At 50.9% G+C, this 24,438-nt stretch overlaps 1 protein-coding gene across 1 annotated transcript in view; it reads left to right on the top strand.

Annotated features, from left to right (window-relative positions):
- Nucleotides 1-5,488: 5,488 nt before the first annotated feature.
- Nucleotides 5,489-24,438, top strand: part of LOC121270114 (RNA-binding protein 39-like) — a 36,227-nt gene continuing 17,277 nt past the window's right edge. The window contains exons 1-5 of the mRNA XM_041175429.1: nt 5,489-5,551; nt 6,737-6,783; nt 7,717-7,770; nt 17,396-17,554; nt 19,502-19,561. Of these exons, the coding sequence (XP_041031363.1) occupies nt 5,489-5,551; nt 6,737-6,783; nt 7,717-7,770; nt 17,396-17,554; nt 19,502-19,561 (383 nt within the window). The remainder of the gene's footprint in view (nt 5,552-6,736; nt 6,784-7,716; nt 7,771-17,395; nt 17,555-19,501; nt 19,562-24,438) is intronic.

The following is a 24,438-nucleotide window of genomic DNA, read 5'->3' as shown; positions in this document are numbered from 1 at the left end:
GTGTGTGTGTGCACATGTGGGTGTGTGTGTGTGTGTGTGCACATGTGGGTGTGTGTGTGTGTGCGCACGCACATGTGGGTGTGTGTGTGTGTGTGCGCACATGTGGGTGTGTGTGTGTGCACACATGTGGGTGTGTGTGTGTGCGCACATGTGGGTGTGTGTGTGTGCGCACATGTGGGTGTGTGTGTTTGTGTGTGTGCGTGCACGTGTGGGTGTGTGTGTGTGTGCGTGCACGTGTGGGTGTGTGTGTGTGTGCATGTGTGGGTGTGTGTGTGCACATGTCGGTGTGTGTGTGGGTGTGTGTGTGTGCACATGTCGGTGTGTGTGTGGGTGTCTGTGTGTGCATGTGTAGGTGTGTGTGTGTGTGCGAACATGTGGGTGTGTGTGTTTGTGTGTGTGTATGCACATTGTGTGTGTGTGTGCACATGTGGGTGTGTGTGTGTGCACATGTGGGTGTGTGTGTGTTCACATATGGGTGTGTATGTGTGTGCGAACATGTGGGTGTGTGTGTGTGTGCGAACATGTGGGTGTGTGTGTGTGCACATGTGGGTGTGTGTGTGCACATGTGTGTGTGTGTGTGTGCACATGTGTGTGTGTGTGTGTGCACATGTGGGTGTGTATGTGTGCACGTGTGGGTGTGTATGTGTGCACATGTGGGTGTGTATGTGTGCACGTGTGGGTGTGTATGTGTGCACGTGTGGGTGTGTATGTGTGCACGTGTGGGTGTGTATGTGTGCACGTGTGGGTGGGTGTGTGAGTGTGCACATGTGGGTGTGTGTGTGCACATGTGGGTGTGTGTGTGTGCACACATGTGGGTGTGTGTGTGCGCACATGTGGGTGTGTGTGTGTGTGCGCACATGTGGGTGTGTGTGTGTGTGCACATGTGGGTGTGTGTGTGCACATGTGGGTGTGTGTGTGTGTGTGTGCACGTGTGTGTGTGTGTGTGCACATGTGTGTGTGTGTGTGTGCACATGTGGGTGTGTGTGTGTGCACATGTGGGTGTGCACATGTGGGTGTGTATGTGTGCACATGTGGGTGTGTATGTGTGTGTGCACGTGTGGGTGTGTATGTGTGTGTGCACGTGTGGGTGTGTATGTGTGTGTGCACGTGTGGGTGTGTATGTGTGTGTGCACGTGTGGCTGTATGAGGCGGGGAGAGGCGGGGAGTGTGCACGCATGTGTGTATGTGTTGGGGAGTGTCGGGGATTGTACACGCGTGTGTGTATGTGGTGGGGAGTGTGCACGCGTGTGTGTACGTGGTGGGGAGTGTGCACACGTGCGTGTATGAGGTGGGGAGTGTGCACACGTGCTTGTATGAGGTGGGGAGAGGTGGGGAGTGTGCACGCGTGTGTGTATGAGGCGGGGAGTGTGCACGCATGTGTGTATGAGGCGGGGAGAGGCGGGAAGTGTGCACGCGTGTGTGTATGTGGCGGGGAGTGTGCACGTGTGTGTGTATGAGGCGGGGAGTGTGCACGCGTGCGTGTATGAGGCGGGGAGTGTGCACACATGTGTGTATGAGGTGGGGAGAGGCGGGGAGTGTGCACGCGTGTGTGTATGAGGCGGGGAGTGTGCACGCGTGTGTGTATGAGGTGGGGAGTGTGCACGCGTGTGTGTATGAGGTGGGGAGTGTGCACGCGTGTGTGTATGAGGCGGGGAGTGTGCACGCGTGTGTGTATGAGGCGGGGAGTGTGCACGCGTGTGTGTATGAGGCTGGGAGTGTGCACGTGTGTGTGTACGAGGCGGGGAGTGTGCACACGTATGTGTATGTGTCGGGGAGAGGCGGGGAATGTGCACGCGTGTATGTACGAGGCGGGGAGTGTGCACGCGTGTGTGTACAAGGCGGGGAGTGTGCACGCGTGTGTGTACGAGGCGGGGAGTGTGCACACGTGTGTGTACGAGGCGTGGAGTGTGCACGCGCGTGTGTACGAGGTGGGGAGTGTGCATGCGTGTGTGTACGAGGTGGGGAGTGTGCACGCATGTGTGTACGAGGCGGGGAGCGTGCACGCGTGTGTGTACGAGGTGGGGAGTGTGCACGCGTGTGTGTACGAGGCGGGGAGTGTGTCGGTCACTCACTGACCGACCCTTTGCATTCCGTTCTGATATATTTAACATTGTGTCTCTCTCTATTTTCCAGAGATTGGCCTTGTAGAGGGACTAACCTTGGGCTCCACATGAGCTTCCTCGCTCAATAAACAACATTCCACGTTCCTTCACCCAGCCCGAAATAAGAATCACCAGTAAATATTAGGGAATAACTCAAGCGTGTGGAGAATGAGCAAGACTTGCATTCATATAGCGTCTGTCACCACTGCAGACGCCCCAAACACACTGAAGAGATAAGGAAGTATTATATCCCAGTGTGATCCCAGCATGATACAGCACTGATACTCCAACAGTCAATACTGTGGGAGAGCCGCACTGTCGGTGGGTCAGTGCTGAGGGAGAGCCGTACTGTCAGAGGGTCAGTGCTGAGGGAGAGCCGCACTGTCGGAGGGTCAGTACTGAGGGAGAGACGCACTGTCGGTGGGTCAGTGCTGAGGGAGAGCCGCACTGTCGGAGGGTCAGTACTGAGGGAGAGCCGCACTGTCGGAGCGTCAGTACTGAGGGAGAGCCGCACTGTCGGTGGGACAGTGCTGAGGGAGAGCCGCACTGTTGGAGGGTCAGTACTGAGGGATCGCCGTACTGTCAGAGGGTCAGTACTGAGGGAGCGCCGCACTGTCGGAGGGTCAGTGCTGAGGGAGAGCCGCACTGTCGGAGGGTCAGTACTGAGGGACAGCCGCACTGTCGGAGGGTCAGTGCTGAGGGACAGCCGCACTGTCGGAGGGTCAGTGCTGAGGGAGAGCCGCACTGTCGGAGGGTCAGTGCTGAGGGAGAGCCGCACTGTCGGAGGATCAGTCCTGAGGGAGAGCCGCACTGACAGAGGGTCAGTACTGAGGGAGCGCCGCACTGTCGGAGGGTCAGTGCTGAGGGAGAGCCGCACTGTCAGAGGGTCAGTACTGAGGGAGAGCCGTTCTGTTGGAGGGTCAGTGCTGAGGGAGAGCCACACTGTCGGAGGGTCAGTACTGAGGGAGAGCCGCACTCTCGGAGGGTCAGTACTGAGGGAGAGCCGCACTGTCGGAGGGTCAGTGCTGAGGGAGAGCCGCACTGTCGGAGGGTCAGTACTGTGGGAGAGCCACACTGTCGGAGGGTCAGTACTGAGGGAGAGACGCACTGTCAGAGGGTCAATGCTGAGGGAGAGCCGCACTGTCGGAGAGTCAGTACTGTGGGAGAGCCACACTGTCTGAGGGTCAGTGCTGAGGGAGAGCCGCACTGTCAGAGGGTCAGTGCTGAGGGAGAGCCGCACTGTCGGAGGGTCAGTACTGAGGGAGCGCCGCACTGTCGGAGGGTCAGTGCTGAGGGAGACCCGCACTGTCGGAGGGTCAGTACTGAGGGAGAGCCACACTGTCGGAGGGTCAGTGCTGAGGGAGACCCGCACTGTCGGAGGGTCAGTACTGAGGGAGAGCCGCACTGTCGGAGGGTCAGTACTGAGGGAGAGCCGCACTGTCGGAGGGTCAGTGCTGAGGGAGAGCCGCACTGTCGGAGGGTCAGTGTTCCAAAAAGCACCTCAGTGGACACCGCCTTCTCTGCCCCATGGTGACCAGTCCCGGCTCCTGCAGTCTCCCGACAGGAACCGCATTGCCTCCTCTGTGCTATCACATGGGCTGATCTCCCCCTGTGCAGACTCCGCTGTAAGGAGAATGGCAGTGTGTTTATGTGCCGGCGGTGACCCAGCCTTGCCTGAGTTCCGGCAGAAGTTGGTTATAAATGTAATAGTTATTTGATACATCTCAGCTGCGTCAAGGCAAGAAGCTAAGCTGCTGCGGTGAGTGGGAGAGGCTGTCCACCTTCGGTCCCTCTGTGTGTGTGTGTGTGTGTCTGTATGTGCGTGTGTGTCTCTGTCAGAGAGAGATGTGATTGCCAGTGGTTCGAAACGAGGACCTAGCTCGATTTTGACGGTAAGTAAGAAAGGCTGAGCCCTCCGGACCTCCAGTAGCCCGAGAGGGCACCGAGGGCGAGGTTGGCTGTTCCGCTGTGGAAGCCTGCACCCTGCTCCGACACACCGGCAGGCTCGGTTGGATGGAAGGGGTACTTGCCCAAGAGGGTGTTGGCCAGGTGACACCGGGAGGTCTTGCCAAAGGATGGGGGGGGGGTGGGGGGTGGAGAGCGAGTTCAGTTGATGACTTCATACTGACTGTCTCAATGTGTGGAGGGGTTAATGGACTGAGAGAGAGAGAGGGAGTAAGACAGCAACTGAGCAAGAGACCAAGGTAGAGAAAGAGAGAGAGAGAGAGATAAACAGAGGGAGACAGAGAGAGACAGAGAGAAACAGAGAGAGCCAGAGAGAGAGAGAGATCAAGACGAGAGACAGAGAGAGGGAGAGGAAAAGTGGGAGAGTGAGAGGGAGAGAGTGAGAGCTAGAAAGTGTGAGTGAGAGGAAGAGAGCGATAAAGAGAGCGATAGAGAGAGAGAGAGAGAGATAGAGAGTCAATCTAAAGATACATAAAGAAATAGCAACTAACGCTTGGTAGAGAAGTGAGAAAAGTCAAATCTAATCGAGGGGTTTGGGTTGGTTTATATATAGAATAACAGATACCCGGGAGTGAGTTACAGACTGGAATCTAATCGAGGGGTTCAGGTTGGTTTATATATAGAATAACAGATACCCGGGAGTGAGTTACAGACTGGAATATAATCGCTGGGTTTGGGGAGGTTTATATATACAATAACAGATACCCGGGAGTGAGTTACAGACCGGAATCTAATCGAGGGGTTCGGGTTGGTTTATATATAGAATAACAGATACCCCGGAGTGAGTTACAGGCTGGAATGTAATCGAGGGGTTCAGGGTGGTTTATATGTAGAATAGCAGAGACCCGGGAGTGAGTTACAGACTGGAATCTAATCGAGGGGTTCGGGTTGGTTTATATATAGAATAACACATTCCCGGGAGTGAGTTACAGACTGGAATCTAATCGAGGGTTTCGGGGTGGTTTATATATAGAATAACAGATACCCGGGAGTGAGTTACAGACTGGAATCTAATCGAGGGTTTCGGGGTGGTTTATATATAGAATAACAGATACCCAGGAGTGAGTTACAGACTGGAATCTAATCGAGGGGTTGGGGGTGGTTTATATATAGAATAACACATTCCCGGGAGTGAGTTACAGACTGGAATCTAATCGAGGGGTTCGGGGTGGTTTATATATAGAATAACAGATAACCGGGAGTGAGTTACAGACTGGAATCTAATCGAGGGGTTGGGGGTGGTTTATATATAGAATAACACATTCCCGGGAGTGAGTTACAGACTGGAATCTAATCGAGGGGTTCGGGGTGGTTTATATATAGAATAACAGATACCCGGGAGTGAGTTACAGGCTGGAATATATTTCGCTTGTTGTTTTGTTTTGGTAGGGCTGAGGGCACTGAGGTTGACCATCGCGATCATGACTTCTGATGAGTTTGATGTTGTGATTGAAGCATTGCTGGAGGCACCATACAAGAAAGAGGTAGGCGTTTGGTAACGCTATGGGCATCTGAGTTCCATCCTCTCTCTTTTCTTCCAAGTTCCCCAATGTTTCTCAGGGAGAAATAAATTTCATCACCTGGCTCCGAACATCAGACCCCTGAAATCCCCCGTCTCCACGTCTACCGTCTGGCCCGCGACTAGTCGTCACATCTTGGCTGTGACCATTTTGCCAGTGTAAATTTGCGATGTCAACACTTCCCATTGCAGATTTGCTATGTCAACCGTCACGTTGCACCTGCAGGGTCTGGCCACTGGATGGCGACGTTCTCAATCAATTAGCGACCGTAAACCGGTCAGAACGGGCCCCTGCATTGTTTACAATGTGAGTGGGATCCGTTTCCCGACACTTCAGAGGGTAGCTGTGGCCAGAACTTCATGTCCCATGAGAAAGATTCAACCTCTGAGAGTGCAGCACCCACTCAGTCCTGACAATCCAACAGTACGACTCTCCCTCAGTACTGACACTCTGACAGCGCGGCTCTCCCTCAACACTGACAATCCAACAGTACGACTCTCCCTCAGCGCAGACCCTCCGACAGTGCGGCTCTCCCTCAGCACTGACCCTCCGACAGTGCGGCTCTCCCTCAGCACTGACCCTCCGACAGTGCGGCTCTCCCTCAGTACTGACCCTCCGACAGTGCGGCTCTCCCTCAGTACAGGCCCTCCAACAGTGCGGCGCTCCATCAGCACTGACCCTCCAACAGTGCGGCTCTCCCTCAGCACTGACCCTCCGACACTGCGGCTCTCCCTCAGCACTGACCCTCCGACAGTGCGGCTCTCCCTCATTACTGACCCTCCGACAGTGCGGCTCTCCCTCAGTACTGACCCTCCGACAGTGCAGCTCTCCCTCAGTACTGACCCTCCGACAGTGCGGCTCTCCCTCAGCACTGACCCGCTGAGAGTGCGGCTCTCCCTCAGCACTGACCCTCCGACAGTGCGGCGCTCCCTCAGCACTGACCTTCCGACAGTGCGGTGCTCCCTCAGTACTGACTCTCCGACAGTGCGGCGCTCCCTCAGTACTGACCCTCTGACAGTGCAGTGCGTTGAGATTCTGATCTCCCCTTTGCATTAACTTGCCAAATTCCTACTCTTTCTACTGGTAGAATAAAGCCTGTTTATTGTGGACAAACACTTACAATGTACTTTTTCCTTCCTCCTGACTTAGGACAAAAAGTTCAAGACCAAAGGTTACAACAAGGAGAACAACAGGAGGTAGGTTCACTGTCCCCATCAAACACTCCCAGGACAGGTACTGCACGGGGTTAGATACAGAGTAAAGCTCTCTCTACACTGTCCCCATCAAACACTCCCAGGACAGTTACAACACGGGGTTAGATACAGAGTAAAGCTCCTTCACTGTAACCATCAAATACTCCCAGGACAGGTACAGCACGGGGTTAGATACAGAGTAAACCTCCCTCTACACTGCCAGCATCAAAAACTCCTATGGGAGAAACATCACGGGGTTAGATACAGAGTAAAACTCCCTCTACACTGTCCCCATCAAAAACTCCCAAGAAAGGTACAACACGGGGTTAGATACAGAGTAAATCTCCCTCTACACTGTCCCCATCAAACACTCCCAGGACAGGTACAGCACGGGGTTAGATACAGAGTAAAGCTCCCTCCACACAGTCCCCATCAAACACTCACAGGATAGGTACAGCACGGGTTTAGATGCAGCGTAAAGCTCCCCCTACACTGCCCCATATACAGGGAGGGTTGTAGGTGCTGGAGGAGGTTACAGAGATAGGGAGGGGGATAGGGGGCTGGAGGAGGTTACAGAGATAGGGAGGGGGATAGGGGGCTGGAGGCGATTACAGGAGTAGGGAGGGTTGGATGGAGTTGAAACTAGGTTGAGCATTTTCAACACGTACAGGTACGTGAGGCAGATTTTGGCTGCTGCGTATCGGTCCTGAGTCCGGAACCGGACATTTCCATCATTGGATGCAGAGATCGGAGGGAGTTACAGATGAGTGTTTGGTATTGGACAGTGCAATTGGTGACATTGGGGCTGTCTTGTTGAAATAGGGAAGAGTGTGGGCCTGACAAAATGCGCAACTCGGTGAATCAGTGTCAGATAAGCTGAGGTGCACGTGGCACCTGCAAATCTCGGACTTATTTGGATCTTCCTGTGCTTTCCAGTGTGACTCGGGAGGCCAGTGAGAGCAGGAGTCCAAGTCATGAAGACAGCAGCAGGTATGTCACTTCCTGACTCCATATCTCATTATTCAGTCCCCTCTCTCTCTCAAGGAAATACCTGTACACTGACTGGTGTCTCTCCGTCCCCTCGCTCTCTCTCAGGGAGATATCCGTACACTGACTGGTGTCTCTCAGTCCCCTCTCTCTCAGGGAGATATCTGTACACTGACTGGTGTCTCTCCGTCCCCTCTCTCTCAGGGAGATATCTGTACACTGACTGGTGTCTCTCAGTCCCTCACTCTCTCTCTCAGGGAGATATCTGTACACTGACTGGTGTCTCTCAGTCCCTCTCTCTCTCTCTCAGGGAGATATCTGTACACTGAATGGTGTCTCTCAGTCCCTCTCTCTCTCTCTCAGGGAGATATCTGTACACTGACTGGTGTCTCTCAGTCCCCTCTCTGTCAGGGAGATATCTGTACACTGACTGGTGTCTCTCAGTCCCCTCTCTCTCTCTCTCTCAGGGAGATATCTGTACACTGACTGGTGTCTCTCAGTCCCTCTCTCTCAGGGAGATATCTGTACACTGACTGGTGTCTCTCAGTCCCCTCTCTCTCAGGGAGATATCTGTACACTGAATGGTGTCTCTCAGTCCCTCTTTCTCTCAGGGAGATATCTGTACACTGACTGGTGTCTCTCAGTCCCTCTCTCTCTCTCTCAGGGAGATATCTGTACACTGACTGGTGTCTCTCCGTCCCCTCTCTCTCAGGGAGATATCTGTACACTGAATGGTGTCTCTCAGTCCCTCTCTCTCTCTCTCAGGGAGATATCTGTACACTGACTGGTGTCTCTCAGTCCCCTCTCTGTCAGGGAGATATCTGTACACTGACTGGTGTCTCTCAGTCCCCTCTCTCTCTCTCTCTCAGGGAGATATCTGTACACTGACTGGTGTCTCTCAGTCCCTCTCTCTCAGGGAGATATCTGTACACTGACTGGTGTCTCTCAGTCCCCTCTCTCTCAGGGAGATATCTGTACACTGAATGGTGTCTCTCAGTCCCTCTCTCTCTCTCTCAGGGAGATATCCGTACACTGACTGGTGTCTCTCAGTCCCCTCTCTCTCTCTCAGGGAGATACCTGTACACTGACTGGTGTCTCTCAGTCCCTCTCTCTCAGGGAGATATCTGTACACTGACTGGTGTCTCTCAGTCCCCTCTCTCTCAGGGAGATATCTGTACACTGACTGGTGTCTCTCAGTCCCCTCTCTCTCTCTCTCTCAGGGAGATATCTGTACACTGACTGGTGTCTCTCAGTCCCTCTCTCTCAGGGAGATATCTGTACACTGACTGGTGTCTCTCAGTCCTCCCTCTCTCTCAGGGAGATAGCTGTACACTGACTGGTGTCTCTCAGTCCCTCTCTCTCTCAGGGAGATATCTGTACACTGACTGGTGTCTCTCAGTACCTCTCTCTCTCAGGGAGATATCTGTACACTGACTGGTGTCTCTCAGTCCCTCTCTCTCAGGGAGATATCTGTACACTGACTGGTGTCTCTCAGTCTCTCTCTCTCTCAGGGAGATATCTGTACACTGACTTGTGTCTCTCAGTCCCTCTCTCTCTCAGGGAGATATCTGCACACTGACTGGTGTCTCTCAATCCCTCTCTCTCAGGGAGATATCTGTACACTGACTGGTGTCTCTCCGTCCCCTCTCTCTCTCAGGGAGATATCTGCACACTGACTGGTGTCTCTCAATCCCTCTCTCTCAGGGAGATATCTGCACACTGACTGGTGTCTCTCAGTCCCTCTCTCTCTCTCAGGGAGATATCTGTACACTGACTGGTGTCTCTCAGTCCCTCTCTCTCAGGGAGATATCTGTACACTGACTGGAGTCTCTCAGTCCCTCTCTCTCAGGGAGATATCTGTACACTGACTGGTGTCTCTCAGTCCCTCTCTCTCAGGGAGATATCTGTACACTGACTGGTGTCTCTCAGTCCCTCTCTGTCAGGGAGATATCTGTACACTGACTGGAGTCTCTCAGTCTCTCTCTCAGGGAGATATCTGTACACTGACAGGTGTCTCTCAGTCCCCTCTCTCTCTCTCAGGGAGATATCTGTACACTGACTGGTGTCCCTCAGTCCCTCTCTCTCAGGGAGATATCTGTACACTGACTGGTGTCTCTCAGTCCCCTCTCTCTCTCAGGGAGATATCTGTACACTGACTGGTGTCTCTCAGTCCCCTCTCTCTCTCTCTCTCAGGGAGATATCTGTACACTGACAGGTGTCTCTCAGTCCCCTGTCTCTCTCAGGGAGATATCTGTATACTGACTGGTGTGCCTCAGTCCCTCTCTCTCAGGGAGATATCTGTACACTAACTGGTGTCTCTCAGTCCCTCTCTCTCAGGGAGATATCTGTACACTGACTGGTATCTCTCAGTCCCCTCTCTCTCAGGGAGATATCTGTACACTGACTGGTGTCTCTCAGTCCCCTCTCTCTCTCAGGGAGATATCTGTACACTAACTGGTGTCTCTCAGTCCCCTCTCTCTCTCAGGGAGATATCTGTACACTGACTGGTGTCTCTCAGTCCTCCCTCTCTCTCAGGGAGATATCTGTACACTGACTGGTGTCTCTCAGTCCCTCTCTCTCAGGGAGATATCTGTACACTGACTGGTCTCCTCAGTCCCCTCTCTCTCAGGGAGATATCTGTACACTGACTAGTGTCTCTCAGTCCCTCTCTCTCTCAGGGAGATATCTGCACACTGACTGGTGTCTCTCAATCCCTCTCTCTCAGGGAGATATCTGTACACTGACTGGTGTCTCTCCGTCCCCTCTCTCTCTCAGGGAGATATCTGCACACTGACTGGTGTCTCTCAATCCCTCTCTCTCAGGGAGATATCTGCACACTGACTGGTGTCTCTCAGTCCCTCTCTCTCTCTCAGGGAGATATCTGTGCACTGACTGGTGTCTCTCAGTCCCTCTCTCTCAGGGAGATATCTGTACACTGACTGGAGTCTCTCAGTCCCTCTCTGTCAGGGAGATATCTGTACACTGACTGGTGTCTCTCAGTCCCTCTCTCTCAGGGAGATATCTGTACACTGACTGGAGTCTCTCAGTCTCTCTCTCAGGGAGATATCTGTACACTGACAGGTGTCTCTCAGTCCCCTCTCTCTCTTTCAGGGAGATATCTGTACACTGACTGGTGTCCCTCAGTCCCTCTCTCTCAGGGAGATATCTGTACACTGACTGGTGTCTCTCAGTCCCCTCTCTCTCTCAGGGAGATATCTGTACACTGACTGGTGTCTCTCAGTCCCCTCTCTCTCTCTCTCTCAGGGAGATATCTGTACACTGACAGGTGTCTCTCAGTCCCCTCTCTCTCAGGGAGATATCTGTATACTGACTGGTGTGCCTCAGTCCCTCTCTCTCAGGGAGATATCTGTACACTAACTGGTGTCTCTCACTCCCTCTCTCTCAGGGAGATATCTGTACACTGACTGGTATCTCTCAGTCCCCTCTCTCTCAGGGAGATATCTGTACACTGACTGGTGTCTCTCAGTCCCCTCTCTCTCAGGGAGATATCTGTACACTAACTGGTGTCTCTCAGTCCCCTCTCTCTCTCAGGGAGATATCTGTACGCTGACTGGTGTCTCTCAGTCCTCCCTCTCTCTCAGGGAGATATCTGTACACTGACTGGTGTCTCTCAGTCCCTCTCTCTCAGGGAGATATCTGTACACTGACTGGTGTCTCTCAGTCCCCTCTCTCTCAGGGAGATATCTGTACACTGACTGGTGTCTCTCAGTCCCTCTTTCTCTCAGGGAGATATCTGTACACTGATTGGTGTCTCTCAGTCCCTCTCTCTCTCTCTCAGGGAGATATCTGTACACTGACTGGTGTCTCTCAGTCCTCCCTCTCTCTCAGGGAGATATCTGTACACTGACTGGTGTCTCTCAGTCCCTCTCTCTCAGGGAGATATCTGTACACTGACTGGTGTCTCTCAGTCCCCTCTCTCTCAGGGAGATATCTGTACACTGACTGGTGTCTCTCAGTCCCTCACTCTCTCTCAGGGAGATATCTGTACACTGACTGGTGTCTCTCAGTCCCTCTCTCTCTCTCTCAGGGAGATATCTGTACACTGAATGGTGTCTCTCAGTCCCTCTTTCTCTCTCTCAGGGAGATATCTGTACACTGACTGGTGTCTCTCAGTCCCCTCTCTGTCAGGGAGATATCTGTACACTGACTGGTGTCTCTCAGTCCCCTCTCTCTCTCTCTCTCAGGGAGATATCTGTACACTGACTGGTGTCTCTCAGTCCCTCTCTCTCAGGGAGATATCTGTACACTGACTGGTGTCTCTCAGTCCCCTCTCTCTCAGGGAGATATCTGTACACTGAATGGTGTCTCTCAGTCCCTCTTTCTCTCAGGGAGATATCTGTACACTGACTGGTGTCTCTCAGTCCCTCTCTCTCTCTCTCAGGGAGATATCTGTACACTGACTGGTGTCTCTCCGTCCCCTCTCTCTCAGGGAGATATCTGTACACTGAATGGTGTCTCTCAGTCCCTCTCTCTCTCTCTCAGGGAGATATCTGTACACTGACTGGTGTCTCTCAGTCCCCTCTCTGTCAGGGAGATATCTGTACACTGACTGGTGTCTCTCAGTCCCCTCTCTCTCTCTCTCAGGGAGATATCTGTACACTGACTGGTGTCTCTCAGTCCCTCTCTCTCAGGGAGATATCTGTACACTGACTGGTGTCTCTCAGTCCCCTCTCTCTCAGGGAGATATCTGTACACTGAATGGTGTCTCTCAGTCCCTCTCTCTCTCTCTCAGGGAGATATCCGTACACTGACTGGTGTCTCTCAGTCCCCTCTCTCTCTCAGGGAGATACCTGTACACTGACTGGTGTCTCTCAGTCCCTCTCTCTCAGGGAGATATCTGTACACTGACTGGTGTCTCTCAGTCCCCTCTCTCTCAGGGAGATATCTGTACACTGACTGGTGTCTCTCAGTCCCCTCTCTCTCTCTCTCTCAGGGAGATATCTGTACACTGACTGGTGTCTCTCAGTCCTCCCTCTCTCTCAGGGAGATAGCTGTACACTGACTGGTGTCTCTCAGTCCCCTCTCTCTCAGGGAGATATCTGTACACTGACTGGTGTCTCTCAGTACCTCTCTCTCAGGGAGATATCTGTACACTGACTGGTGTCTCTCAGTCCCTCTCTCTCAGGGAGATATCTGTACACTGACTGGTGTCTCTCAGTCTCTCTCTCTCTCAGGGAGATATCTGTACACTGACTTGTGTCTCTCAGTCCCTCTCTCTCTCAGGGAGATATCTGCACACTGACTGGTGTCTCTCAATCCCTCTCTCTCAGGGAGATATCTGTACACTGACTGGTGTCTCTCCGTCCCCTCTCTCTCTCAGGGAGATATCTGCACACTGACTGGTGTCTCTCAATCCCTCTCTCTCAGGGAGATATCTGCACACTGACTGGTGTCTCTCAGTCTCTCTCTCTCTCAGGGAGATATCTGTACACTGACTGGTGTCTCTCAGTCCCTCTCTCTCAGGGAGATATCTGTACACTGACTGGAGTCTCTCAGTCCCTCTCTGTCAGGGAGATATCTGTACACTGACTGGTGTCTCTCAGTCCCTCTCTCTCAGGGAGATATCTGTACACTGACTGGTGTCTCTCAGTCCCTCTCTGTCAGGGAGATATCTGTACACTGACTGGAGTCTCTCAGTCTCTCTCTCAGGGAGATATCTGTACACTGACAGGTGTCTCTCAGTCCCCTCTCTCTCTCTCAGGGAGATATCTGTACACTGACTGGTGTCCCTCAGTCCCTCTCTCTCAGGGAGATATCTGTACACTGACTGGTGTCTCTCAGTCCCCTCTCTCTCTCAGGGAGATATCTGTACACTGACTGGTGTCTCTCAGTCCCCTCTCTCTCTCTCTCTCAGGGAGATATCTGTACACTGACAGGTGTCTCTCAGTCCCCTGTCTCTCTCAGGGAGATATCTGTATACTGACTGGTGTGCCTCAGTCCCTCTCTCTCAGGGAGATATCTGTACACTAACTGGTGTCTCTCAGTCCCTCTCTCTCAGGGAGATATCTGTACACTGACTGGTATCTCTCAGTCCCCTCTCTCTCAGGGAGATATCTGTACACTGACTGGTGTCTCTCAGTCCCCTCTCTCTCTCAGGGAGATATCTGTACACTAACTGGTGTCTCTCAGTCCCCTCTCTCTCTCAGGGAGATATCTGTACACTGACTGGTGTCTCTCAGTCCCCTCTCTCTCAGGGAGATATCTGTACACTGACTGGTGTCTCTCAGTCCCTCTCTCTCAGGGAGATATCTGTACACTGACTGGTGCCTCTCAGTCCACTCTCTATCGGGGAGATATCTGTACACTGACTGGTGTCTCTCAGTCCCTCTCTCTCTCAGGGAGATATTTGCACACTGACTGGTGTCTCTCAGTCCCCTCTCTCTCAGGGAGATATCTGTACACTAACTGGATTCTCTCAGTCCCCTCTCTCTCTCAGGGAGATATCTGCACACTGACTGGTGTCTCTCAATCCCTCTCTCTCAGGGAGATATCTGCACACTGACTGGTGTCTCTCAGTCCCTCTCTCTCTCTCAGGGAGATATCTGTGCACTGACTGGTGTCTCTCAGTCCCTCTCTCTCAGGGAGATATCTGTACACTGACTGGAGTCTCTCAGTCCCTCTCTGTCAGGGAGATATCTGTACACTGACTGGTGTCTCTCAGTCCCTCTCTCTCAGGGAGATATCTGTACACTGACTGGAGTCTCTCAGTCTCTCTCTCAGGGAGATATCTGTACACTGACAGGTGTCTCTCAGTCCCCTCTCTCTCTTTCAGGGAGATATCTGTACACTGACTGGTGTCCCTCAGTCCCTCTCTCTCAGGGAGATATCTGTACACTGACTGGTGTCTCTCAGTCCCCTCTCTCTCTCAGGGAGATATCTGTACACTGACTGGTGTCTCTCAGTCCCCTCTCTCTCTCTCTCTCAGGGAGATATCTGTACACTGACAGGTGTCTCTCAGTCCCCTGTCTCTCTCAGGGAGATATCTGTGCACTGACAGGTGTCTCTCAGTCCCCTCTCTCTCAGGGAGATATCTGTATACTGACTGGTGTCTCTCAGTCCCTCTTTCTCTCAGGGAGATATCTGTACCCTGACTGGTGTCACTCCGTCCCCTCTCTCTCAGGGAGATATCTGTACACTGAATGGTGTCTCTCAGTCCCTCTTTCTCTCAGGGAGATATCTGTACACTGACTGGTGTCTCTCAGTCCCGTCTCTCTCAGGGAGATATCTGTACACTGACTGGTGTCTCAGTCTCTCTCTCTCAGGGAGATATCTGTACACTGACTGGTGTCTCTCAGTCCCCTCTCTCTCAGGGAGATATCTGTACACTGACTGGTGTCTCTCAGTCCCTCTTTCTCTCAGGGAGATATCTGTACACTGACTGGTGTCTCTCAGTCCCTCTCTCTCTCTCTCAGGGAGATATCTGTACACTGACTGGTGTCTCTCAGTCCCTCTCTCTCTCAGGGAGATATCTGTACCCTGACTGGTGTCTCTCCGTCCCCTCTCTCTCAGGGAGATATCTGTACACTGACTGGTGTCTCTCAGTCCCTCTCTCTCTCAGGGAGCTATCTGTACCCTGACTGGTGTCTCTCAGTCCCTCTCTCTCTCAGGGAGATATCTGTACACTGACAGGTGTCTCTCAGTCCCCTCTCTCTCTCTCAGGGAGATATCTGTACACTAACTGGTGTCTCTCAGTCCCTCTCTCTCAGGGAGATATCTGTACACTGACTGGTATCTCTCAGTCCCCTCTCTCTCAGGGAGATATCTGTACACTGACTGGTGTCTCTCAGTCCCCTCTCTCTCTCAGGGAGATATCTGTACACTAACTGGTGTCTCTCAGTCCCCTCTCTCTCTCAGGGAGATATCTGTACACTGACTGGTGTCTCTCAGTCCTCCCTCTCTCTCAGGGAGATATCTGTACACTGACTGGTGTCTCTCAGTCCCTCTCTCTCAGGGAGATATCTGTACACTGACTGGTGTCTCTCAGTCCCCTCTCTCTCAGGGAGATATCTGTACACTGACTGGTGTCTCTCAGTCCCTCTTTCTCTCAGGGAGATATCTGTACACTGATTGGTGTCTCTCAGTCCCTCTCTCTCTCTCTCAGGGAGATTTCTGTACACTGACTGGTGTCTCTCAGTCCCTCTCTCTCTCTCTCAGGGAGATATCTGTACACTGACTGGTGTCTCTCCGTCCCCTCTCTCCCAGGGAGATATCTGTACACTGACAGGTGTCTCTCAGTCCTTCTTTCTCTCAGGGAGATATCTGTACCCTGACTGGTGTCTCTCCATCCCCTCTCTCTCAGGGAGATATCTGTACACTGAATGGTGTCTCTCAGTCCCTCTTTCTCTCAGGGAGATATCTGTACCCTGACTGGTGTCTCTCCGTCCCCTCTCTCTCAGGGAAATATCTGTACACTGAATGGTGTCTCTCAGTCCCTCTTTCTCTCAGGGAGATATCTGTACACTGACTGGTGTCTCTCAGTCCCTCTCTCTCTCTCTCAGGGAGATATCTGTACACTGACTGGTGTCTCTCCGTCCCCTCTCTCCCAGGGAGATATCTGTACACTGACAGGTGTCTCTCAGTCCTTCTTTCTCTCAGGGAGATATCTGTACCCTGACTGGTGTCTCTCCGTCCCCTCTCTCTCAGGGAGATATCTGTACACTGAATGGTGTCTCTCAGTCCCTCTTTCTCTCAGGGAGATATCTGTACCCTGACTGGTGTCACTCCGTCCCCTCTCTCTCAGGGAGATATCTGTACACTGAATGGTGTCTCTCAGTCCCTCTTTCTCTCAGGGAGATATCTGTACACTGACTGGTGTCTCTCAGTCCCCTCTCTCTCAGGGAGATATCTGTACACTGACTGGTGTCTCAGTCTCTCTCTCTCAGGGAGATATCTGTACACTGACTGGTGTCTCTCAGTCCCCTCTCTCTCAGGGAGATATCTGTACACTGACTGGTGTCTCTCAGTCCCTCTTTCTCTCAGGGAGATATCTGTACACTGACTGGTGTCTCTCAGTCCCTCTCTCTCTCTCTCAGGGAGATATCTGTACACTGACTGGTGTCTCTCAGTCCCTCTCTCTCTCAGGGAGATATCTGTACTCTGACTGGTGTCTCTCCGTCCCCTCTCTCTCAGGGAGATATCTGTACACTGACTGGTGTCTCTCAGTCCCTCTCTCTCTCAGGGAGATATCTGTACCCTGACTGGTGTCTCTCAGTCCCTCTCTCTCTCAGGGAGATATCTGTACACTGACTGGTGTCTCTCAGTCCCCTCTCTCTCTCTCAGGGAGATATTTGTACACTGACTGGTGTCTCTCAGTCCCTCTCTCTCTCAGGGAGATATCTGTACACTGACTGGTGTCTCTCAGTCCCCCCTCTCTCTCTCTCAGGGAGATATCTGTACACTGACTGGTGTCTCTCAGTCCCTTCTCTCTCTCTCAGGGAGATATCTGTACACTGACTGGTGTCTCTCAGTCCCCTCTCTCTCTCTCCTCCTCTTTCTCTCTCTCCCAGGGAGATATTTTTTCACTGACCCTTGTCTCTCATTACATTTCTCCCTCTCCTCACCCACTACCTCCAACGCTTCCTTTTTAATACCTTCTCTCGCCCCGCAGCACTGGTCACGAGAGGAAACAGGCAAAAGTCCACCACCGGCACCGGAGGAGAAGCCACGATCGAAGGAGACGGCACGCGCGGGGGAAGGCAAGGCACAGCCGGAGGGGGCACCACAGCCGGAGCAGGGGTCATCGTCACTCTCACCGTGGCAGCCACAGGTGCGGCAAGACGGCTGGGCATGCCATGAGCCACTCCACGTGATGGTCTCAGCCAGCGATTGCACTCTGACTGACCTCCTCCTTGCTCTTTTCCTCACCCAGCAATTTAACTCTGACTGGCCTCAGGTTCTGCAACTTTCACAAGCAGCAATTGCACTCTGACTGACCTCCTCCTTGCTCTTTTCCTCACCCAGCAATTATACTCTGACTGGCCTCAGGCTCTGCAGCTTTCACAAGCAGCAATTGAACTCTGACTGACCTCAACCTGTAGAGTTTGCTCGCTTAGCAAAACCACTTTGACTGCCCTCCCCTTGGGGAGTATATTACCCAGCGCTTGAACTGTGCCTGACCTTAGCCAGTGCATCTCTTTCACCAAACAGCTCAACTTTCACTGACTCCCACTGAAGTGTTTGTTCAGCGGGCAGTTGCGCTCTGACTGACCTCACTCTGCCAACTTTTTTCATCTCTTATTTTGATTCTGACTGACCCTGTGTAATTCTCTCATCAAAGTATTTCACTCTCGCTGACCTTGCCTAGCAGGGTTTATTCACCTAGCAATTACACTCTGGCTGACCGGACCTTGTGAAGTTTGCTCACTTTTGCTTCCCCAACTGGCCTCGCTTTTCAGATCTTGGTTACTAAGCAATTCCACTCTGACTAATCTCACCATGCAATTAAACTCTGACTGATCTCACCCTGTGCAATTTTCTCAACAATTGTTCTCTGTCTGACCTCATTCTGTGCCTCTCAATAGTTTGGTCTGAAGTCCTGATTGTTTCTTCATGCTGTGGAGTACTGTGGGAGGTGGGGGAAATTTGAAAAGGGCAGTCTGCCTGAATGAATATGACAAGGCAGCCTCCGGGAACTAGGGTCAAACTACAAGTTAGTCTTAACTGAACTTGGAAACAGTTTCCCCCTCACTGCCAGGCTGTCCTCAGATCTTCCAATCCGAAGATAGTCTTGATGCTGGCCCTGACATTAGCTTCACCATGCCATTGATCTCTTATTGCCCCCAAACTTGCTTAACTGTCTCATAAATCCATTGAGCTCTGATTGACCTCACAGCACACAAAACCCTTGTTTAAGCAGTGATTGACGGGTCTAGAATGCACTGCCTGGGAGGGTGGTGGAGACGGGTTGCCTCACATCCTTTAAAAAGTACCTGGGCGAGCACTTGGCATGTCATAACATTCAAAGCTATGGGGCTAAGTGCTGGTAAATGGGATTAGGTAGGTAGGTCAGGTGTTTCTCACGTGTCGGTGCATACTCGATGGGCTGAAGGGCCTCTTCTGCACCCTGTGATTCTGGGACCTCACACCGCAGATTTTCCTCTGACCTCACCCTGATCGTCTCACTCACTCAAGTCATTACAATCTGATTAACCTTTGCTTTGCACAGCTCTCACACGCAAACAATTGAACTCTGACTGACCTCTACTTGTACATGCTCCCACACCGAGACAATTAAACTCTGACTGACCTCAATCTGCACAGTTCCCTCACTCAATCAGTTAGCCAATCTGTGTTCGTGCTGTTGCCCTTACGCAAACAAACTCTGACTAACCCCTGCCTGCACACTTCCCAAACCCAATTAAAACTCTGACTAACCCCTGCCTGCATGGCTGCCACACCAAGGTGATTAAACATTGACTAACCCTGTCCTGTACAGCTCCCTCATTCAATCAACTAAACTCTCACTGACCCCACTCATTCAAACAATTGAACTCTGACTGAAGTACGTTTGCACTGGGTTGGTGTGTTACATTTCCTGGTTCCAAGCATTGGGCTGCCAGATAAACCTGATAAGGATGGGCATATTGAAAAGGTCCAGAAAAGGTGTGTTCCCATCTTGGGACCTCCAAAGATTATTAGTCTGGGGAGTTTAAGATGTGAGGTCTATCCTCAACTGTCAACCTAGGGACTTAATGCAACTCCATTTGTGTTTCAGGCATCGCCGATCCCATAGTAGGAGCCGGAGCCCATTCTTCAGGGATAGAAGTTTCAGCAGGTGAGGACTCAAAGAGGCACGAAGCCTCATCCTCTTCCCCCACCGCCCCCATTGTTAAAGACGTAGCCACTTTGATGGCAACATGGACAGTGAAAATGCTCATCGCAAGATGCAGCACTTGAACTCTGACTGACCACAGGCTGCACTGTTTCCTTACTCAAGAAGCAATTAAGGTTCTGCCTGACCTCATTGTGCACAGTCCCTTTGCTGAACAAGTGAACTCTGCTTGACCTCACTGTGCACAGTTTCTTAGCTGAACAAGTGAACTCTGACCTCACTGTGTGGTTTTCCTTCACTGAGTTATTGAACTCGGACTGACGTCACCCTGCGCACCTCGCTCGCTCAGCAGTTCAACATTGACATTTGACATAAACATTGTATTTGGCAATTTGAAAAGACAGAAAGCTAGAAAAAGGAGGTGGGGTAGCTCTGTTAATTAAGGATGTCATGAGTACAGTAGTGAGAGATGACCTTAACTTGAAAGAGCAAGATGTAGAATCAGTCGGGGTAGCGATATGAAATTGGAAAAGTAAGAGGTAATTTGTGGGAGTAGCTTATAGGCCCCCTAACAGCAGTTAGACTGTAAGACAGAGTACGCAGGAAGAAATAAATGGGGTAAGACCATAAGACATAGGAGCAGAAGAAGGCTATTTGGTTGATCAAGTATTCTCTACCATTCAGTGAGATCGTGGCTGATCTGATAATCCTCAACTCCACTTTCCTGCCCTTTCCCCAAAATCCTTGATTCCCTTACTGATTAAAAATCTGTCTATCTCAGCCTTGAATATACTTAACAACCCAGCCTCTACAGCCCTCTGCGGTAAAGAATTCCAAGATTCACTACCCCCAGAGAAGAAATTCCTCCTCATCTCTGTTTTAAATGGGTGACCCCCTTACTCTGAGATTATACCCTCTGGTCCTAGACTCTCCCACAAGGGGAAACAACCTCTCAGCATCTCCCCTGTCAAGCCCCCTAAGAATCTTATATGTTTCAATAAGGTGACCTCTCATTCTTCTAAACTCCTACGAGTACAGGCCCAGCCTATTCAACCTCTCCTCGTAAGAAAATCCCTCCATCCCCAGGGTCAACGTAGTGAACCTTCTCTGGACTGCCCTCAATGCCAGGATATCTTCCCTTAGATAAGGGGACCAAAACTGTTCACAGTATTCTACGTGTGGTCTAACCAGTGCCTTGTATAGTTTTAACGAGACTTCCCTATTTTTATACTCCATTCCCTTTGAAATAAAGGCCAACATTCCCTTTGCCTTCCCTATTACCTGCTGAACTTGTATGTTAGCTTTTTGTGATTCATGCACGAGGACCCCTAGATCCCTCTGTGCTGCAGCTTTCTGCAGTCTTTCTCCATTTAAATAATATTCAGCTCCTCTATTCTTCCTGCCAAAGTACATAACCTCACATTTTCCCACATTATATTCCACCTGCCAAGTTTTTTCCCCACTCACTTCACCTGTCTCTATCCCTCTGTAGACTCCTTGTGTCATCGTCACCACTTACCCTCCCACCTACTTGTGTGTCATCTGCAAACTTGGCGATAGTACATTCACTTCCCTCATCCAAGTTATTAATATATATTGTAAATAATTGTGGCCCCAGCACTGATCCCTGTGGCACTCCACTAGTTACAGGTTCCCATCCTGAAAATACCCCCCTTATTACAACTCTCTGTCTTCTATTAGTTAGCCAATCCTCTATCCATGTTAATATACTATCCCCAACACCATGGGATCTTATCTTATTAAATAGTTTTATCGAAAGCCTTTTGAAAACCCAAATATATTACATCTACTGGTTCCCCTTTATCTATCCTCCTTGTTGCCTCCTCAAAGAATTCTAATAAATTTGTGTAAGGAAGTTTACTGCAATAATCATGGGTGACTTTAATCTACATGTAGATTGGGTGAATGAGATTAGCAAAGAGATCCTAGAAAATGAGTTTATTGAGTGTATTCGGGACAATTTCTTAGAGTGGTACATTGCAGAGCCAACCAGGAAGCAGGTTATTCTAGATCTGGTGAGGAGAAATGAGACATGATTAATTGATAATCTCATGGGTCAAGGAGCCTCCAGGTGACAGTGATCATAACACGATAGAATGTCACATTCCAATTGGCACTTCTGGCTGAAGATTGTAGCAAGTGCTTCGGCCTTGTCTTTTGCACTGATGAGCTGGGCTCCTCCATCACTGAGGATGGGGATATTTGTGGAGCCTCCTCCCCCAGTGAGTTGTTTAACTGTCCACCACCATTCCCCGACTGGGTGTGGCAGGACTGCCAGGATTCGTCCAGGCAAGCGGGGAGTACTCCGTCACACTCCTGGCTTGTGCCTTGTAGATGGCGGACGGGCACTGGGGGGAGACAGGAGGGGAGTTACTCACCGCAGGATTCCCAGCCTTTGATCTGCTCTCCGTAGCCATCGTATTGGCAGAGCGAGGGAGGCTCCATGGAACTGTCACCATCACTGGGGAAGAGGAGCTGGGAAAACTGTGAGACCTAAAGGCTGAACAGTCCCCGGGACCTGACTGCCTGCATCTTAGAGCTTTAAAAAAGTGGCTGCAGAGAGAGTAGAGGCATTGGTTATAATCTTACACAATTCCGCAGCTTCTGGAGAGGTCCCAGTGGATTGGGAAATGGCAAATGCAACACCTTTATTCAGAAAAGGAGGGAGACGGGAAACAGGAGACTACAGCTTAACATCTGTCATGGAGAAAATACCTCAAATGCATTATTGAGGAGGATTTCGTCAGGATATCTGGAAAACCATAACGGGATCGGGCAGAGTCATCATGGTTTGGTGAAAGGGAAATCGTGTTTCACTAACTTGTTTGAGCCCTTTGAGGAAGTAACTAACGTCCTTGAGGGGAGGTTCCACTCATGTCCCTTAGGGAAGGTTCACCAATGTCCTTTAGGGAAGGAAATCTGTCGTCCTAACCTGGTCTGGCCTACATGTGATTCCAGATCCACAGCAATGTGGTTGGCTCTTAAACCCCCTCTGAACAAGGGCAATTAGGGATGGGCAGTAAATGCCGGCCACTAGCCAGTGATGCCCACGTCCCATGAATGTATTTTAAAAAAAAAAGGTGGATGAAGCGGAACCTGTAGATGTGGTGTACTTGGATTTCCAGAAAGCATTTGATAAGGCGCCACATCAAAGATTGCTCCACGAGATGGTGTAGCGGGTAACGTATTAGCCTGGTTAGAGGATTGGTTAGCGAACGGGAAGCGGAGAGTTGGCATAAATGGGTCTTTTTTTGGGGTCAGTAAGCTGTAACTAGTGGAGTGCCACATGGATTGGTGCTGGGGCCTCAAATTTACAAATTTACGGCTATTTACAATCTGCAGCCATGACTTGGATGAAGGCCGCTAAGTTTGCCGATGACACCAAGATAGGTAGGAAAGTGAGTTACAAAAAGGAGGCAGAAAAGGGATAGAGGCAGGTTAAGTGAGTGGGCAAAAAAATTGGCAGATGGAGTATAATGTGGGAAAATGTGAACTTATTCACTTTGGCAGGGAGAACAGGAAATGAGGGATATTATTTAAACGTGGGGGGGGGCGGGGGGGAGATTGCAGAACTGTGCGGTCCAGAGAGATCGGGGTATCCTGGTACACGAATGACAAAAAGTTAGTATGCAGACACAGCGAGTGATTAGGAAGGTAAATGGACTGTTGGCCTTTATTGTGAGGTGGGAGATGGAGTATAAAAACAGGGAAATTTTACTGCAGGGTTACAGGGCGTTGGTGAGACCACATCTGGAGTACCGTGCACAGTTTTGGTCTCCTTATTTGAAAAAAGAAAGATATCATTGCGTTAGAAGCAGTTCAGAGAAGGTTCGCTTGACTCATTCCTGGGATGAAGGACTTATCCTACTGGTGCTTAGAAGAAAGAGATATGATTGTGTTGAAACATATAAGATTCTGAGGGGGGAATCGGCAGGGTGGATACCCGGAGAATATTTCTTCTTATGGTGGAGACTAGAACTAGGGGACATGGTTAAAGAATAAGATGCCTGGCTTTCAAGATGGAGATGAGAGGAATTTGTTTTCTCCTCAAGAGAGCAGTGGAGGCTGGATCATTAAGTATTGACATGGCTGAGCCGGACGGCTATTTGATAGACAAGGGAACCAGGATTATGGGGTGGGGCAGACAGGTAAGTGGAGTTGAGACCACAACCGGATCAACCACGATCTTGTCGAATGGTGGAGTAGGCAAGAAGGGCCGGGCTGAATGGTTGCATCCTGATCTGAAGTCCTGTCTTCCTGAACTCTGACTCACCTCAATACGCATCACTCCCTCACTCAAACAATTCAACTCAGCTCGACTAAACCCTGTGCAATTTGCTTCTTCAAGCAATTGCACTCTGACTGACCTCAATACGCACCACTCCCTCACTCAAACAATTCAACTAAACTCGACTAAACCCTGTGCAACTTGCTTCTTCAAGCAATTGCCCTCTGACTGACCTCAATATGCACCACTCCCTCACTCAAACAATTCAACTCTGCACGTCTAAATCCTGTGTAACTTGCTTGTTAAAGCAATTGCACTCTGACTGACCTCAACTTGCAGTTAAGATAAGAAACAAAATTTTGCATTTACATGGCAACCTAATGCAGGAAAACGTTCCAAGACACTTCACAGGAGAGATTTTCAAAGACAATTGGGCACCAAAACAGACAAGATGTTAGGACCAGATGAACGAAACCTTGGTCGAAGAGGTTAGTTTTAAGGATCATTGAAAAGGAGGAGATGGAGAAGATGGAGAGTTTTAGGGAAGGAATTCTAGAGCCCGGGCTCTGGACTGCCAAAGGCACAGCCACCAATTGTATGTCGTAGAGGAAGGAGGAGGGTACAGAGATAG

Source organism: Carcharodon carcharias, chromosome 27 (genome assembly GCF_017639515.1).
Source record: "Carcharodon carcharias isolate sCarCar2 chromosome 27, sCarCar2.pri, whole genome shotgun sequence".
Classification (NCBI taxonomy): Eukaryota; Metazoa; Chordata; class Chondrichthyes; order Lamniformes; family Lamnidae; genus Carcharodon; species Carcharodon carcharias.
This window is presented reverse-complemented; position numbering and strand designations above follow the sequence as displayed.